Source organism: Rhododendron vialii, chromosome 2a (genome assembly GCF_030253575.1).
Source record: "Rhododendron vialii isolate Sample 1 chromosome 2a, ASM3025357v1".
Taxonomy (NCBI): domain Eukaryota; kingdom Viridiplantae; phylum Streptophyta; class Magnoliopsida; order Ericales; family Ericaceae; genus Rhododendron; species Rhododendron vialii.
Genome location: NC_080558.1, coordinates 3,681,286 through 3,700,566, shown reverse-complemented (window position 1 = coordinate 3,700,566; position 19,281 = coordinate 3,681,286). Strand labels below are relative to the sequence as shown.

The window sequence follows — 19,281 nt, the reverse complement described above, 5'->3', positions numbered from 1 at the left end:
CTGCGCCCAATAACTCAACCAATTCAGGAAGTACCAAAAAGAAAAAGGTTGGCAAGAAAGTCAACAGAAAATCAAACCCAACCACCACCAAAAACGCGTGGGACGAAAAAAAGAAAACGAGAAGTCCAAACCCAACCACCAAGTCCATCATTGGAGGAACAACAACCCAAGAGAACAAGGAAAAGTCCATGCCAAATTCCATCAAAAACCGCATCCCACTCCTCTTTGGCATTAACCTACCCAATTAGAACAAGGTCAACAACGGCACAACCAGCTCAAACCTCATTGACATTGACATACCCACAACAAGGGAGAAGAGCAAGCACAAGGAAAAGGACAAGAACAACACAAACACATACACAAACGGACACAAAAAATAGATCCAACCTTCAGTTGACAGTTACATTTCTGCAAGATCTGAGTCTCAGAGGTGACCACCTCAACCTGCTGAAAAAAACACCATTCTGGCTGATCATTGATGCAATCATCTCACGAACATTGAATGCTGATAAATGCATCAAGTTAGACACGGTTTTCACAAAACTTGTTGCTGCATACAATCCCAAAACAGATTGCTTTACAATAGCTGGGAAGAATGTGAAGCTAACGGCAAATCATGTAAAGTTAATTTTTGGAATATCTTGCGGTACGGAGCCGTTTGCAGCAAAATTGAAGACTAGAGAACAGGTTGCATTTGCCAAAAGACACAACATTCAACAAAGACTGACAACCAAAGCCATATCAGATATGTTGAAAGAACTTGCCCAAGAGAACAAAACCAACATTGAAGATGTGCAAGATGTTGCACGTTTGGTCTGCATGTTTCTCATCGTCAAACTTTTTTTCCCAACATCCGGTATAACGGTCTCATGGAAGCATGTCGATGCAATGGAAGACCTAACTAAGATGAAGTCATACAACTGGGCAGCTGAAATACACAATGAGCTTGTTGAATCAATAAAGAAATCCAAACATTCACCGAAAGATGTGAAGGGCTGCCAATTGCTACTTCCAGTAAGTGAACTGATTCAAATTTGTTTTTACAATTGCATGACATACAACACTTCCAATACATCTGCTAATCAATTACATATTTGCAGTACTGGCTATGCGAGCACACAAACATTCTTGAACAAGAGTTGTCAGAACATCAAGTGCCCAGATTACTTAAGTGGAATATATCCACACTTGAACATGCGTTGCAAGCCATTCCAAACATCGTGAACACAAGAAAAATTAAGGTAAACTCAATTATTGCCACAAGGAAAGTGAGTACTGTCCTTTTCTGTAACGCCCCTCAATTTTGGTCAATAAAAATTTTTGTTAAATATTTGAATTTTATTTAAATTACTTATTTTCTCCTGAGTGGCTATATGATTTCTTGTTTTCGTCTTAGTTAGATTTTTGGTGTAACAACTCCGATTTTTCATTCAATAAAAATCTCGTTGTTATTCGAAATTTCTTAATTTCTCGATGATTTTCTTATTTGATTCCTAGTAGTTCGTATCACTGTATTCCTCGACTAGAAACTCTAATTACACTTTAACCCCTCAAGAATTGTTTCTTGAACTTTAAGCCCTACCTAGCAAGCCTAGTTAGCTTCTAACCGACTTGTTGGAGAAACCAAACTAGGAAGTCACCTAGTTATTTTCCCTAACCGTAGATGGACCGTTTTGCCCATCTTGAACCTTTTGAACCTTTTCAAACCCTAGACTAGAATTGTTTAATTATTTTCTTTTATTGTTTTGATTTTATTCTTTATCCATTGGACAATAAATGTTAGGGGAATTATTATCCATTGGATAAAAGAAACCCATTTCTTTATATTAAAAGGATTTTGAAAGATTTAAACAAAGTACTATGATTGACATTTATAATTATTTTGAAAAGTACTTTTCGATTATTTTACTAATGAAGGTACCCTAGTAACTATGGACCATTGGACAATAACCATTAGGGTAATCTTTACCCATTGGACAAAAGCCTTTTCTTTATTTTATTTGGTAAGTACATATATATATAAACACATGTGTATTTTCAAAAAGGACATGTAGTCTTTTCCAAAAACTTAGTTTAGTAATTAAAGTACTCGTACCTTATTATCCATTGGACGATAACCGTTAGGGGAATTATTATCCATTGGGTAATAGAGTTATTCTTTCACCAAGTACATGGGTTCATTAAAATAATATTTTTTCTTAAACCCCATGTGATAAAGTACACATTACTTTATTATTAAAGTACTTAGTAGCCTTAATAGCCTTTAAGGCCTAAGATTTTTAAAAGTACCCTTAATATTATTTTGTATTGGGGTTTTGTACCCAATTGGATTTGTTTAAAGGGAGGTGTGATCTACCTAGATTACAAAGTACCCTAGTTTATTTATTTAATCAACATGTGCCTAATTGTATTTCTTTAATAGGATTTTAAATTTGGAAATCTTGTACTTTCTTATTCTTTCTTGTTTATATATATATATATATATATATATATATATATATATATAAGTGTACTAGGGAGAGAGAGAGAGAGAGGGAGAGGGAGAGAGAGATTGCCGAGAGAGAGAGAGGAGAGAGAGGGCCGAGAGAGAGAGAGAGAGAGAGAGAGAGAGAGAGAGAGAGAGAGATGGGCCGAGAGAGAGAGATAGGAGAGAGAGAGGGAGAGATTTGTTTGTACTTCCTTGATCTTTCTCATCTTTTCAATCCATGGGTGATATCTTCCTTCCTAGCTAAGAAACTTCCTCCATTGTACTTCTATGCTTGTTTAAAACCAAATCTTGTACCTATGTCTCCTCCTTTCCAACATATCTTCCAAAAATCCCATCCAAAGTACTAAGAATAGCCATGCAAGCCTAGATAGCCCCATGGCCTAACCCATCAAGCTTTCTATCAAGTATGACAAGTGAAAGAAATCAAAGATGTAGAGAGAGAGAGAGAGAGAGAGATTCGGTTGAGAGAGGGAGAGGAGGAGCCTTGGCCTATAAATAGAAGCTCACTCCAAGCTTAAACTCACACCTTCAACCATTGCTCTCACTTCTCTCTAGAAATTTCAAGAGTTCTTGCTTCCAAAGTTCTAGTTTTCTTGTGTTCTTGAGTGTTCTTGAGAGAAACCACCAAACCACTTTCAAAACCACCTTTAGATCTTTAAAGTAGCTTAGTTAAGTTAGGAAGTTGTTTCTAGGAAAAGAAAGTACAACTCTTTTCCTTTCGAAGCAAACCGACGCCGTTACGCCGCCGAAATCCAAAACCGACGACCAAATCTTCTTAGCCGACTACTACCGCCAAGAAGCACGGTAGGACATCCTTATCTTCCATCCCAAGTAGTAATCTTTACCTATTTTCCCAAATATAGTCTTGTACCCAATTATAAGTTCATTAGGAAGAAACTTTAATCATGTCATTTAAAGTAGATAATGTTATCTTTTGTTGAAAGTATATGAAATGCATGATGTTTGTTATTAGTGATTCAAGCATGTCAAGTAGTTTTAAAATGGATGATCTTGTTAGATTGAATAGTACAATGAATGATATCGTATGTGAAAAAGTCCCACCGCGGAGTCTATGCATGATAACGTGACACGAGAACCAAGAAAGTAGAGACATGACACCTAGGGTGTGGATAATGATGAGATGTGTTTTGAAACCGCAATGTGGCCGAACTTGGTAGCCCATTGTGTGTATGGAAACCCGCGATGTGGCCGGACGTGGTAGCCCATCGTGTGGATTGTGAAAACCGCAACATGGCCGGACTTGGTAGCCCGTTGTGTGTATGAAAACTCGTAATGTGGCCGGACTTGGTAGCCCATTGCGTGGATTGTGAAAACCACAATGTGGCCGGACTTGGTAGCCCATTGTGAAGATTGCCAATGCGGCCGGACGTGGTAGCCTCATTGGTAATATGGCTTGGTTATCCGCGGAGAGGAGCCAATGCAAGTTTTGTGTGCCAATGGGAACCCGGCGCGGCGGAACCGGAGGTTGGGTGTGTAGCTTTGTTATTCGCGGTACGGAGCCAATGCAAATTGTGTGAGTTAAACAAATGGTTTTTGAAAAGATTAATTGGTATGTGAAAATGTTGACACGGTCTACGATGAGTTGCGTAGGAGAAACTCGGAGAATCTTGAACACCAACGATAGTTATATAGCGATTGCGGATGTGTTATTAATGTTATCTTTTGTAGCTGTGTATACACATATCATGTGGAAATCGATGTGATGTTATAACCTGTTTTTTTTAGTTATGGGTTAGCGGGTATAGGATTTTTCTATTGAGCTTTCGTAGCTCACGGTGTTGCCTTTTTGGTGACCCTGACATATTATATCGGTGGCGACGCTGGTATAATGTGTCAGACTTTGTAGATGATCAATGTGAGCCGTACACCTTGGAGGCCTTTGGAGCTGAAGAGCTGGCTCAGATGGAGGAGCAGGCGAAGCTGTAGATAGGAACTTTAGTTCCCTTCCGTTTGTAATAAAAGTACTCCTTTTAAGTTTCTGTTGTAATAAAGAGCTTGACTCAGTTTATTTTCAATAAAATTACTTATTTAACGCCCAGACTCCATTAGATTTTATGAATAAAATGTCTTTTTAACGTACCCAAAATTCGGGGCGTTACATTTTCAAATATATCAGTTCTTCATTTGGCCTGCGCAATATATCTAGTTCAAAGGTGTGAATTCTACAAAATGTAGAATTCATATGCCCCATATGTATTATTCACACACACACACCCACCCCCCCCCCCCCCCCCCCCCCCCCCAATTTGATAGGATTCACATTCCCATTCACACCCCACATGACACAATTCACCCCCCATTTGACCTCATTCACACCCCCTATGACAGCATTCAACCCCCCCCCCCCCCCCCCCCCATTTGATAGGATTCACATTCCCATTCACACCCCACATGACACAATTCACTTCAAATTTGACACAATTCACCTCAAAATTGACACAATTCACCCCCCATTTGACCTCATTCACACCCCCTATGACAGCATTCAACCCCCCCCCCCCCCTTTTGAAGGTGTGAATTCTGCATTAGAGAATATGAATTCTACATTACAGGATTTGAATTCTGCCTTTCACGGCCTGTAAAATATGTATCCTCCTATTGATGTTAGAAATCTATTTGACATATTCAATCATTGTCATAGGTACGAGTTGCTGAACTTACTGAAACGAATCAAGAACACAAACTTTACAAAATGAAATTCCCTTGTATTCAAAAAGGAGAAGGAGAAGTAGAAGAAGAAGATGAAGATGAAGTTGAAGATGAAGATGATGATGATGATGATGATAGCAATGGCGATGGCGATAGTGATGCTGCTGCAGATGATGATAGTTCTCGTGATGATGGTGCTGGTAATTATTCTCCGGTTAATGCTGGAGAAAATGACGACAATGGTGATGATGACGATGATAGTGATAATGATGCTGCTGCTGATGATTATGATAGTCCTTGTGATGATGGTGCTGGTAATTATTCTCCTGTTAATGCTGAAGACAAAGATGATGACAATGCTCATGCTGGTGGTCATGATTATCTTGGCCTTGAGGACATTTCACAACCCAACCAGCATTTTCAAGCACCACAAACACAGAACCCTCCTCAGGCGAATGAGTTGGAAGTATCAAAAGCGCTACTCCACATATCCCAAAATCAAAGTCAAATCCAAAGATTTATCTCTGATCAGGACTCGGGATTAACACTTGTCCCTAACACGTACCTGCCAACAAATGAAGGGGAGTTTCCACATCTTATGTTATCCCCTTTGCCAGCATATATCCATCCTGATCAAGATGAACCCCAACCAAACCTTGAATTTTTGTGTTCCTCTGCAGTGCAAAGAGTAACTGAACCGCTTGTTGAGCAGCTCCAGGAGGTAAACAGGCAACAAGAAGTTATAATTGACACACTCAAGGAACAAAACAAAACTAATGAGGTAAAAATGGCAAAACTCCTTCAAAAAATTGATTTTTTGTACAAGGAAAGAAGGAATCAACAAGGGAATGATAAAGAAGCCCTTCTCTTGGCCATACAAAATATCAAAGAGTCACACATGGCAATCAGTGAGGAAAAGATACAAATGGAGCTTGAATTCAAAGAAGCTGCAGCAAAACAGGAGCAGCAGCTCACAGATGCACGAATGGCATTAATCGAGGAGAAAAAGATCTCACTTGGACTGAAAGAAACTGCAGGCAAACAGGCTCAGGAATTGGAAGATGCACGATTGGAAAAAATGCAAATGGAGCTTGAATTCAAAGAAGCTGTGGCAAAACAGGAGCAGCAGCTTACAGATGCACGGATGGCATTAATTGAGGAGAAAAAAATCTCACTTGCAGAGAAGAAGGCTGAAGAAAAAAAGGAACACCAATTGCAAACTGAGATAACACAGCTGGAAGAGGAGAAAATGGTTTTCATTAAAGAGGTGGAAGCTCTACAACAACACAAACAAGAGATTGAAAGGAACAACGCAGAGCTTGAAAGGGAAAATAAAGAATTGCAAAAAGAACTGCAAGAAACCAAACAAAGGAGCAAAGAAAGTCCAAAACTTGAACCCTTCTCAAACAAGACCGAAGAGCAAAACATAGAGCAACAAGTCCACAGTGTAACACAGAGTGCTCAAGTAAAACCATACTCAACGTAAGACACTCTGGACTTTGTGCACACCATTACACAGGCGACTAGCCAAAAACCCACTCCACCATCAAAATATCGAAGGATCAAGGACAAAACAAGCCAGGGGACAAGGAAGCTGAATGTCGATCCCATGTACACCTATCCCCTACTTGACAAAAGAGCTGGCAAAGAAATGAAAATGCAAACAGATGGACCAGCAGACCGCAAGCAGCTGAAAAAACTCAACAATCAGATGCAAGTTTTAAAGCTTCTGCCACAACCAACATTGCAACTCATCAAAGAAATGTGGGCAAATGCATCTCCAAAGTAAGAATTCACCCCCCATTTGATATAATTCACACCCCATCTGAAAGAATTCACATCCCTGAAAATAAAATTCACCCCAATTTGACAGAATTCCAACTTACTTTATGCGATAGAATAGTGGTAGTTTAGGGATTCTGAGATACAGGAGCAACAAATGTAGAATTCACATGTCCCATTTGTATAATTCACCCCCCAATTTGACAGTATTCACACCCCACATGACAGAATTCACCCCCCATTTGACACAATTCACACTCCATCTGACAGTATTCCTAATTTCATTTTTTAATTGATTGCATAGCTAAATCTTTGTTTGTACTATTAAAACATTGTCTTCTTTGAACAGCAATGTGGCCTATACTGGAGCAAAAGGCTTTGTAATGGTTGAAGACATCCAAGAGATACTTCGAGATGGCGAGCTTGGCCACGAGGTACATACATTCATAATAAATTTAATACCGCATGCTATATAATAAGTTAATTCATTACATTGTCTTACAGACAATAAATGCCTATGCTGAACTTCTGGTCGAGGAGTACGACAAGTTTCCGAATTTCAGTTTGATTGAATCACAACCGAAGAGGTCATACGTCTTCTCTGGAGACCTGATGGTATGAAACAAATTACTGTATTATTATTTTTTTAAATAGCCTAATGTATTAACTCTCTAAACAAAAATCAAAATCTTTTCCTTCAAAACAGAACTCGTTTGTATTGAACACCACTGAGCAGAATGAACAAATGTTTGGAGAACTACTGCCAGATGCCATAAATTCCGCATCATATCTGATCTTCCCAATATTCTGCAAAAGCCACTGGACACTGCTCATCCTTGATACTACTCGACCAATGTGGTTATACTACAACTCACTGAAAATCGAAGGGAGGGACAACTACTTTGATGCATCGACTCCATTGGTTAACTTCTTACTAATTACTTTGTCTTCTCTCTATATTAGAATCCAATTCATTTGTTTTTTACTAATTGATCCTCTAAATTCATCAGAGGCTGGCAATCACTAAATACATCTGTTCAGAAATACGCACATCAAGACTGGAAAACTTCTCATCAACTGCTTGCATGTGTCCGACACCAAAATAGCAGCCCAATTCGTATGTCTTAAAACCACTTCTCTGTCTCTACAAACCTAAACCTAAAGAAAAAATATAAGCATTCAACTAACACATTTAATTTATCTGTTACTGCAGACTTGATTGTGCCCAATCGTGTGCTACATCATCCAACATTATATCAATAATGATGTAGATGGGATTGCACAAAGCCTCACAAAGCATCACGTCAGAAAGATAAGGGCAGATATCACACACAAGATACTAAGCCAGAAATCAAGGTCATGGACGTTGGAGATGCACAAAAGTGAAGAGGAGGCAAGGAGACTCCATGGCAAGCTGAACTGCAGAGACAACAAGGTCAAATTGAATGAGCCGTGAGGAGGTGCTGGGTTAACAGGTTTGCCAATGCAGGAGATACTGCAGCGGAAAAAGTAGGAAACACATTTCTAGAGATTGCAAAAGCGGCAACACATTTCTGGAGAATCTTTGTCATTGTACTAGCTGCACATTGATCATTGTGAATCGTGTAAAATTTCAAGTTCAGATGTGATATTCTCTTGTTTCTGTCCAAAAATCTTATTGCATTGAAGCGATAGACTGTGTATCTTCAGTTGTTATCGTTCTTCTAGATGTATTTCATTTTCTGAGATGTGGATTGTTATTTTGGGGATGTGAATTCTCTCTCGAAGCTGTGAACTCTTCATTTTTTGTGTAGTAAGCTCTGAGGTGTGAATTCTACTTCATTTTGTGAATTTTGATTTTCCGATATTTGGATTCTTATTTTGGAGATGTGAATTCTCTCCTTTTTAAAGCTGTGAACTCTTCATTTTTTGCGTAGTAAGTTCTGAGGTGTGAATTCTACTTCGTTTTGTGAATTTTGATTTTTCGATATCTGGATTCTTATTTTGGAGATGTGAATTCTCTCCTTTTCACAGTTGTGAACTCTTCATTTTTTGCGTAGTAAGTTCTGAGGTGTGAATTCTTAATTTATTGTTCTGGAATTTGATTTTTTCCGAAGTGTGGATTCTTATTTTGGAGATGTGAATCCTATTTTTTTTCTTTCTTGTCATGAACTCTTCATTTTTGCGGCTAGCGAGTTAAGTTTTTTTTTTTTTTTTTAAGATGTGAATTCTTCATTTTGGTAGCCTTCACATGCACAATACTTATTGTAGAAGGTTTCGAATTTCTGGAAACTATTTCTCTTCTAGGAAAATCCTCAAGCTGACTGGGCAACTCACTGCGTCTATAATTGGCAATCTGCTTGACAATGAGAAATTAACAAAATAGAATTCACACCCATATTGAACACAATTCACACATTGAAACCATAATAGAATTCACTTCCTCTATTTGATAGAATTCACACACCATAATAACAGAATTAACAGAATTCACCCCCTTGTTGGTCGGATTTCACACGCCCTAAATATAGAATTCACCCCCGTCTATTTGACAGCATTTACACACCCTAAAAACAAAATTCACCATGTTGTTCACACGCCCAAAAAAAGATTCATACTATACAAATATACAAAATAAAAAATTCACAAAAACAGAATTCACCACCTTGTTGAATTCACTCCCTTGTTTAATTTACTCCCTCTATTTGATAGAATTCACAACCCCTGTTCACCACAATTAATACAAACCATTCTGAAAAAAAGCAGCAAAATCCACAAAAACTTAACACCAAAAATAACCAAATCAATAAATCCTCAATCAATTCAACTCAATACAATTCAACTAAATCCAAATGAAAACTTATTTCTCAATATCCACTCAAATCAAAGCCTGTTATGAAATCCAGGCAGTATTTAATTGATAGCCTCCTTACAACTCCTCCTGTTATGAGATCCTCTCTTTCCACACCTAGCACATTTAATGGGTCTGACCTTCTCCCCAAAAGATCGTATCCTCTTCTTCTTATTTCTCCCTGGTGGCTTTCTAGAAATAGGAGGTAATATCACAGCATCACCGGCAACTTCAGGTTTCCACAACGTAGGAACAGGCATAATAGGTCTAGAATATGCCTCCCGATAACATTCCACGTGGAAGTAACGTTCAACACATGCGTTCAGTGACTTCCCGCTCTTTTTAATTGCACAAATTGCATGCACACAAGGTACACCATTCAATTGTCATTGCGTACAAGTGCAACTATGCCTCCCTATATCCACCTTGACAGATGGATTGCATAAAACTTCAAGCACATCTGGTGAAGAAAATTTTACTTCCCAGGCCTTGGACTCCTGAAAAGCAATTGCCAAAGCTTCATCCATTGTGGGACAAAGAACCTGACGCCACTTCGCTGCAGTTTGTTTCCTACAACACATCTGTTCCATAAGCTTGATCCGTACTTGATCAACCAGTTGTGTGATCGGTAAGTGCCTCTCCTTCTCTATCCTAGAATTGAAGCACTCAGCCAAATTAGACCACATCTCTCCATAGTGCTGTCCCGGGAAAAAAGCATTAGCCCAATGTTCGTAAGGCAAATCAGCTAGGAAATTCGTAATCCTTGCTTCCCCACCTGCTTTCTTTAACCTAGCCATTTCTTCATTAAACTTCATCTCATTTGGTGCATAAGCACATAAACTGAACAGACCAATCACGCGCTCTTTATACTTGTTCCTTCCACCTGTCAATCGACCACGAAGGTTGTTCTTCAAATGGTACAGACAATACCCATGAAATCCTGAAGGGAAAACCCTGGGAACTGCAGCTTTTATTCCAGCATTCCTGTCAGAAACAAAGACAATGCTTCTCGTATCTCCATCCAAAATACCACGCAACTTCTTCATAAACCACAACCAATTCTCATTGCTCTCCGAATCAGCCACACCAATACACAATGGAAACAGTCCTGAAAAAAAAAAGTGTATTAGTACAACAATTAACAACTCACACATAATTCACAATCCAAAAATAATTCACCACACAAAAATACTTTAAAAAGTTGTACCTTTATCACCATCCTTCGCACTCGCAGAAAGCAATGATCCCTTGAAGTTTCCCTTCAAAAATGTACCGTCGACAAACAAAAGGGGCCTCAAATGTTTAAAACCAGAAATACATGCACTGAACGCAACAAACAACCTTTGAAATCGATTTGTCTCAGTGTCTACCTCTATTTCAAACACGCTTTCAGGATCAGAATTCCTAACAGCCTCACGATACCACCGTAATTCATCAAAGGATGCATCATAATCCCCAAAGGCTTCAGACCTCCCCTTCTCAACACCCTTCCAAGCTCGTTTATATGGAACATCCACCCCATACAAACCCTTCAGTGAACTAACTACATCGACCGGACGTTTCTGCGGTGTGGTTCGAATATCAGCACTCATTAATCTTCCAATCATACTGGACGAAGCCCGTGAATGCTTTGTGATAAGGACAGAAGCACCACACGAGTGGATATCATCAAAACTACGTATATAAAAATAACTGCTGACCTTGTCCAACCTCGCATGCACTCTCCACTTACAATCTGCATCCTTACAAAATGCAGTCACCCTATCCTTTTCATTCTTTGCAAAACTATACTCAAAACCATAAAATATTGCAAACTTTGCCAATTTATCACAAAACTCAACTGCACCGCCCTTAAACTTCTGGTTAACTTCTTTGATATAATGACGCCAACTGTCAGACAGTAATGCACGATCCTGATGCTGACAAAATGTGGGTAGTAAGTCTCTTTCTTTCTCAACATCCAACCTCCATTCCGAACGAATAACACCTAAACCTTTCCCTTTCGAACTGCTGCAACTTCCAACATCAGTACACAAACCATCACTGCTTCCACTACTTCCACTAACACCTAGCCCTTTCCCTTTTGAACTGGTGAAAATACTACCATAACTGTCACTACTACCACCACATAGTCCAACAAACCCAACATCAGTAGTCAAACAACTAACAGCTGACCCTTTCCCTTTTGAACTAGTAAAATTACTACCATAACTGCCACTACTACCACCACAAAGTCCAACAGACCCAACATCAGTAGTCAAACAACTACTCTCACAACGATCAACTCCAATAGCCATAACATCACTCCCAAAACAACCATTACTGCCACCAGAATTTACAACTATAACGTCAATTACTTCAACACCATAACAACCAACTAAAGAAAACATTACCTCCAAATCATCATCATTCTCCAAAACACAGCCATCATAATCCCGTAGATTATAAAAAAAGCCTCACTGAATCGAATCTCAACCCACTGAACTTGAAGCACAAATTGTCGACCAAATCCATGTACGACGTGAAAGACCAGCAACACTTTAATGGAATAGTACGCAAACCGCATTTACACATCAAGATGACTGAATTCTCGGAAATCACCCCCTATCAACAAAAAAATGGAAAAGAAATGAACACATGAAACTCATAAATCACAAAAACTACAAAATTCACAAACCAAAAATAACAATTCACACCCCTTCCCATGCACATACTCCCCACCATAACACACAATCCAAAATTAAAATAATAATTCACACCAACTGCATGACACAATTCACACCAAACAGGAATGTTAAAACATATTACGAACTAGCCTGTAACACAATTCACAACACTATAACGAACAATTCACATCACCTATTAGCCCTATCCACAACTCGCACCAACTGTTTACTCATTCTGGCTTAAATTCACACCAAACAGTAATTGATAATACATAATACGCAACTACCATCCCCTATAACACACAATTCACAAGACTATAACGAGAACATCAAATAATCCAGCTTAACTTCAAACCAGAACTCACACCGACTGTTAACAAAAACTCATTCTAGCTTAAATTAACACCGTTAACCAAATCTCATTCTTCTTTCCCTTAAACACTAACGAGAAAGACAAATAATCAAAAAAAAAACAATCACCTTTAATTTGCTTACAATTTACTGATTCAGCATCTCAATTATTATAATTTACTCACCATTGCTTACGACTGTAAAATATTCTATTCGATCACCGTTACAATCACCTTCGATCTACTCCTCTCGCTGCAATCCTGCAATCCTCTCTCCTCATTGCCAGGCATCCTCGTAAGTGATCAACTCATGCGCCGATCGAGTTATAAACGAAGGAAAAGACCAAAACAATTAAAACGATAGGAAAAGGGGTAAAATTGTAAAACAACCCCTAGAAAGGGGCTGCACGGAATACAAATTACAAAAGGGGGTTCGGAAGGAGCCCCAACTAAAAAACAGGGCCGGCCAGTAATTTCCTGACAACAAAATCCATTTTGGCCCACAGCGTGTAGTGCAGTTAATTCGGTCGTCCATTTTGGCAATGAACGTCTTGGATTTTAATTTGAGCAATATAATGGACGGTTCAGATTTGTAAGAGCTCGGATTAAATCTGAGCTGTCCATACCGAAATGGATGACCGGATCAGCCGCACTATACATTGTAGGGCGGTGGGTACGTTTTAACTTCCGACGGTCCTTTTTGCTTTGGTTGGTGTCTTGCCTTCTGATTTTGAATCTTGGGAGGCTATTGCTGATGTGCCCTTTATCCGTTTAATTCTTTTATTCTTTTTCAAAAATTAATAAATTCTTTTGCTGAGTAAAAAAAGGAAAAAAATAGCAAGCCCCTAAGATATTTTTTTATGCTCTGTGTGGTACTGACGAGCAAGTTGGTAACAAATTGCGATTGGTCTAAACCTTCGACTCGTGACTTATTGGGACCTGTCCAAAGTGCACATACAGTGGCGGAGCCAGCATTTAAATTCGGGAGTGGCACTTGTCGATGAGGGCCTACTTATTATTGTTGTGTTTCATCTGTTTAAGTGTGAATAATAAGGTTACATGTATAGGGGCGGATCTGCAAACACTAATTTTGACACCTTCTGTTTTTAGAGTCCTAATAAATGATCGAAGTCGTTCAATGTGTTTAAAACATGTTTTTAAGAGCTCCTAGAAAAATTTAGCTCATTCTGATATCGATAAAGCCTTGATCGATCCATTCATTTTTATTCTATGAAATTTGATAGGAATCGCTAAAATGAACCGATCAAGGCCTTACCGATATCAGAATGAGCTGATTTTCTACGAGAGATCTTAAAAATATGTTTTAAACACATTAAACGGCTCCGATCATTTGCTGAGACTTTAGAGAAAAAAGGTGTCAAAATTGGTTTTAGCGGATCTGCGCCACATGTATATTCATGTTCATGTAGTTAAATTTTGTCCTGGCCTTTTTCTTTGTTAAAAGCTTTGTTAAAGGAACAAAAATTTACTCCAACTCTTTTAAGTTCTTCAAATACTAGCCATTGAAATATCATTATTATGATACAAACTGCTCATTTGTTTAAAAATAACATTTACACTATCTATGTAAAATGCAAATTGTCCAAAAACTAATAGAACGAAGAGGACCTATTCACAGGTTAAAACATTAATTTAATGTTCTCAATTCAAACTTTGTTCAAACTTTTCATATTTGGTTCTAGGGCTCTCTTAGGGAGCTCGTTGAAAGTTTTAGAGCAAAAAATTCATTATGACTATTGGGATAAAAGAATTAGAAAAATAAGATTTTTGCACCTGCATGTTCAAACAAATAAAAAATTGAGAAGAGAGTGAGAGTAAAGAGTCTGATGCAGTAAACATTGTAAAATGGGCTAGCTAAAGTAATAAAGTAGATTTTTAAGGTGTAATTTGGTCCAAAATTTAAAAAATCTTGTGTTGATGCCCTTACCCTTTTATTGTGATATCTATATCAACATAGATATATTCACATTTACTGTTTCCTAAATTCATGGGAGGTTTATTGTTTCCTAATTAGGTGGGGTGTGTTTTGGGATTTTATTTAATCGGGGCGGTTCAAGGGACACTCAAAAAACCACCAAAAAAAAACACCCAAAATCTTAATCTCATAGTTCCCAATCGAATTTTTATGATCCGAATTGTTCAATGTGTGCAGAATGTAATTTTAAGGGTGCTTGCGAGAAATTAGCAAAAAAAATGACCGGAAAAGGCTTGATTTGAATAGTTTTTATTTGAACCGTTCAATAAAAAAATGTTCGAAACTGTTTGGATCAAGCCCTTCCCGGTTATTTTTTTTGTTGATTTCTCGCGGGTACTCTTAAAATTACGTTCTGATCATATTGAGTGGCTTTGATTATCAAAATTTGATCGAAAACTATGAGGTGTTTTTTTAAGTGTTTTTTTGGGTGTCCTCGGAACCGCCCCGTTATTTAATTGTAGTTATGTAAATGATGAGATTTGATTATATCCATGCCTAAAAGGCTAAAACAATAGGATTTGAATATATACATACCTAACAGAATTTCAAATGATAAATAGAGACTTGTAAAAAATTCTTATGAATGACGAAATACTTCATAAAATATGCTTGATAGAATACACCACAACGAAATACACCATGAAACAAAATACACCCCGACGAAATTCACCATGAAACAGAATACACCACAAAACAAATACACCATGAAATCTGCAAAATGCTTCATAGAATACACCATGAAATATCTATAGTATAAAACAGAACGGTTTTCTACCAAAATGTCTATTCATACAAATAGAGCACCCTCTACAATCGTTCAATCATACTTCCTATTAACTTTGTAGCCGTCGGATCGAATAAATATTTCCTAATGTTTTCTAAACTTCTTAATTATATGTTGACCTATTGCTTCCTTCCTTTTGATTCAATTTTGTTTTCTTTTTCGAAACTTAAATTCAGCACTTATTGTACATGCAAGTATAATTTAAATTGACTGCTGATTTTGCCACTCTCTTTTTTGTTAATGCCACTCCCCTACAAGTGTTGCAGGAAAGTGGCATTAACATAAAAGAGAGTGACAAAATCATTTCCCTTTAAATTTTATGACTTCCTAAATATGAGTAAGTTTTAATTTAAATTTTATTGACCAAAGAAATGCCATAATGGATTCCATGATTTGGGCATCTATATTATAAAAAGAGTACATAATAAGAAAATTTTGATATGACTATCTATAATACAATTCATGACCGTGTGGGAACCACGTAAATTCCCTCCATAAATCTTTTTTTCCTACATAAACAAATTTTGATAATGATGATTTTACATTCCACATTTTAATCCCCATGACTTGCAGGATTTCCAAACTGAAAAGGAAAGCATTCCGTGATTTTTGGTGATTACGATTCGGTGATTTCCCTTAGCAATCCGTGATTAGGATTCCGTGATTTTTGGTAATTAGGAAGAGCTTATTATAGTGATTACTTTATTACCGAAAAGGAATCCTTTGTTTCCGTGATTACTTTATTACCTTGAAAAAAAATTGGAAGAGCTTGAAAAAAAATTGGAAGAGCTTATAAAGAGAACTCTTGACTAACAAATCTCCAAAAATCAAAAGATCTCTTTTATGCATTAAGTTGTTTACACTTTCTATGGTTTTTTCTTTGTTTATAGAGTTACTAATAATTTTCTTTTTATTTTCTTTTTGCAAATTCATAGGAGTAATGGCATATAATACGAAATTTTCAAGTGAATTTTTCTGCAAATACTCCAATTCGTAGGAGTGACGGTGTTGTAAGTATTACCAATATTCCGATTCTTAGACAATTTTTATATTTTTTGAAGTTTAATTTGTAAGTATTAATTTTGTTCCCTTTTTATCGACGTATCTCTTCCTCTCCATATTACTTATCCTCCTCCTATCCCTTTTGTTTCCAACATTTCTCCCCATCCTTTCAATCGATGAATGGTTCGTGGCTATAGATTGATGCTGTGAAAGGGTCAGAGGTAAATCTTAGAAACTGTAGTCCACTAAGTTCAGGGTATGGATTATTTCAATTCCTAACATTTTATTTTTTCCTTAATGCAGGTCATTTAACTTATGGGTTTACCAATAAATCAAGGTACATGATATTCCATTAGAATGTAACTTATGGGTTTACCATGTTTCAAGGTCATCATCTTCCCTTTCTCTATGTTTTCTGTAACTTTTTTTTCCTTATCGTAGAGGAGGTTTCATCAAGTGAGAATGTAAAGAAGCTCTGGTTTCATTGGGCCAAGGAAAAAAAAGTAAGCTGGCCCCCCCAGGTCCTAATCCTGGCTCCGCCACTGGATTAATTAGATGAGTGAAATTGCTTTAATTTTCTATTCGATATGCATTTTTCGCCCATAATTGGTAGGATCTTATCTCAATAATAGAACATTCTTTTTACTTTGGAAATAGTTTTGGGATATATGTGAAGTAGGCAACACTTTGTATCATGGAAAAAACTTAAAAAGTACTCATTGATTATTTGGTTCATCAAACATATTGTAGTACATGCTTTTGATGTTGATGAAGATTGCTCTTTTCTCATTTTTTTTGATACGCCTCACAACTGAGTACTCTTGATAGACAGGTAGGGTATTCCTAAGAGAGTTTGATTCAGTTTTGTTTGCTTTGGATTATTAGTAGCAAAAATCCTATTTGTTTGGTTTGATGTGTACAATTTGATGGACCCGGCAGATTAGAGACTACCGACGAGTAATAGTTTGAGTTTATTTCTGACTTAGTTTTAATGCCATTGCCATTTGTGTTCTAACTCGAAGTTTGTAGTATTCTTTTTGTTTTTATCATCTACTATTAATTGTTGTAAGAGTTGGCAACTACATATTATTGGATATTTAAACAAATTTTAGCCTGGTCGGAATTGTTTTACCATAGTTTTATGGTTTTGAATGGTAGCTCATGAAGCTTCTTTAGATTTTTATCAATTGCTCAAGAACCTCTCAAAGCACCAAAAGATCTACTTGGTCATTGCCAGGTATAAATAGTTTTTTTTTTTTTTACCTTTATGAAACTGATTGTCAAGGAGGACTAGGGAGCAATGAGGTTGAATTTGTTGGATTGGACAAGTACATACATATGATGGTTCCCCTATATTGAGGTTGGCCTATTTTGATAAGGCACGTGCAATTAATTAGCCAAAATGGATTAGTACATTTATGTTTACTTTTTGGTACATGCATGCACAAGGCTAGCTTGCAAGGCTTTCAAAGAATGGGGTTGAAGTGAAGCTCTAAAAAAATGCTCTGGGTGTCCTCCTGGAAGCTTTCATTGGGAATGAAGATGAAAATGATTTTTATATATCAGTAGGTCTGATCGTTTTATTCTTACTCCTCTTTGTTTCATTAGTTGTTGGGTGAATGCTAAAAGGGTGGTGGTACCATGCTCCCTTGATTAATTGTTATGGTTGAGTTATTTGGGTTAATGAAAATACATACATTTGGTATACATTTGAATTTATACATTTTTTATTTTATTTTTTATCTCCACATGGATCTTTTTGTCTTCTATTTATATGATCAATGTGTACTTCTTCACATGGATCTTTTTGTTTCTGAGGCCACCACCCTCGAACTAATATTATTGATGGGGTGATAAACAATTGAACTTTGTGATGATGCGGGATTCTATTTGATCTCCCACATTGAGTTAAATGGAGCTCTATAAACACACCTTCCATTTCTATTTGTTATACTAGCTCAATTAATGTTATTATAGCTCCATGCTTGCACATGGTGTTTGATTACTGAAGTTTGTTTTCATCACGGGAAATTCATGGTTACTACACGGTAGCTCCGAAAAGACTTCTAGCAAATGTGAAATTGAGAAGTTCGGAATAGTTGCAAACTCGCTGTTACATTTTTTCACGCCTTTACACGTGGGTTCATTCAGTCTTGGGTGGAAATGGGGTGCAAAACAATACTTTATTCCGGAAATAGATGTAGCGTTCTATAAATGCTTGGGTTATTACTTTTTGCGTAGTTGGATTTGTCGGGTAAGAGTTGATATATTGCATGCACTGTATAAGATTTCGTGTTGATGTGGCGTCATGCTTTAGATTATGTTTATTTGTGTATGCACGGGTTGTTGTGTAGTTCGAATTTTGCAAATGGGGTCTTGGCCTTCAAAAGGTTAGAGGGACAAAACTGAATAATTTGTTGAATACCAAATTCGACCCGTGCCTTCAGGCACGGGCATGCACTAGTACTTAATAAAATACCCATAAGTATGCATGTGTTGCTTAGAAGGATGAAAGCATTAAATTTTCATCGCGTGGAGGAGTATTTATATAGAGTCAAATAAACTAGAAAGTGCAATTTACATTGCTACCCTACCATCTGTGGTCTGTAAGCACTGGGATCTTGTGAGCAGTGAGGGCATGTCGGCTCAAGGCCAAGCAAAGCTTATCTATGGGGCTTATCCACCCAAGCATCGAAGAAAAGGGGCACGCCGA

At 37.4% G+C, this 19,281-nt stretch overlaps 2 protein-coding genes across 2 annotated transcripts; one reads left to right on the top strand and one right to left on the bottom strand.

The window, feature by feature from the left end:
- Window positions 1–6,632: 6,632 nt before the first annotated feature.
- On the top strand, window positions 6,633–8,057 carry LOC131315233 (uncharacterized). The gene is made up of 5 exons (XM_058344376.1): window positions 6,633–6,943; window positions 7,290–7,374; window positions 7,445–7,555; window positions 7,647–7,862; window positions 7,951–8,057. Exons 1-5 carry the CDS (start codon window positions 6,768–6,770, stop codon window positions 8,044–8,046), a joined length of 684 nt encoding a protein of 227 aa, XP_058200359.1. The 5' UTR covers window positions 6,633–6,767; the 3' UTR covers window positions 8,047–8,057.
- Window positions 8,058–9,752: 1,695 nt separating this feature from the next.
- Window positions 9,753–13,260, bottom strand: LOC131315198 (uncharacterized). The gene is made up of 4 exons (XM_058344319.1): window positions 12,973–13,260; window positions 11,913–12,374; window positions 10,978–11,825; window positions 9,753–10,878 (listed from the first exon to the last, which is right to left on the bottom strand). Exons 2-4 carry the CDS (start codon window positions 12,158–12,160, stop codon window positions 10,157–10,159), a joined length of 1,818 nt encoding a protein of 605 aa, XP_058200302.1. The 5' UTR covers window positions 12,161–12,374; window positions 12,973–13,260; the 3' UTR covers window positions 9,753–10,156.
- Window positions 13,261–19,281: the final 6,021 nt, after the last annotated feature.

Coding starts and splice junctions, on each gene's coding strand:
- LOC131315233 (XM_058344376.1), top strand. CDS start 6,768: ATGTACACCTATCCCCTACTTGACAAAAGAGCTGGCAAAGAAATGAAA. Junction 7,375..7,444: donor ATGGCGAGCTTGGCCACGAG/GTACATACATTC, acceptor ATTGTCTTACAG/ACAATAAATGCCTATGCTGA. Junction 7,863..7,950: donor TTGATGCATCGACTCCATTG/GTTAACTTCTTA, acceptor TAAATTCATCAG/AGGCTGGCAATCACTAAATA.
- LOC131315198 (XM_058344319.1), bottom strand. CDS start 12,160: ATGTTTTCTTTAGTTGGTTGTTATGGTGTTGAAGTAATTGACGTTATA. Junction 11,826..11,912: donor TGTTTGACTACTGATGTTGG/GTTTGTTGGACT, acceptor TGTTAGTGGAAG/TAGTGGAAGCAGTGATGGTT. Junction 10,879..10,977: donor TGCGAAGGATGGTGATAAAG/GTACAACTTTTT, acceptor TTTTTTTTTCAG/GACTGTTTCCATTGTGTATT.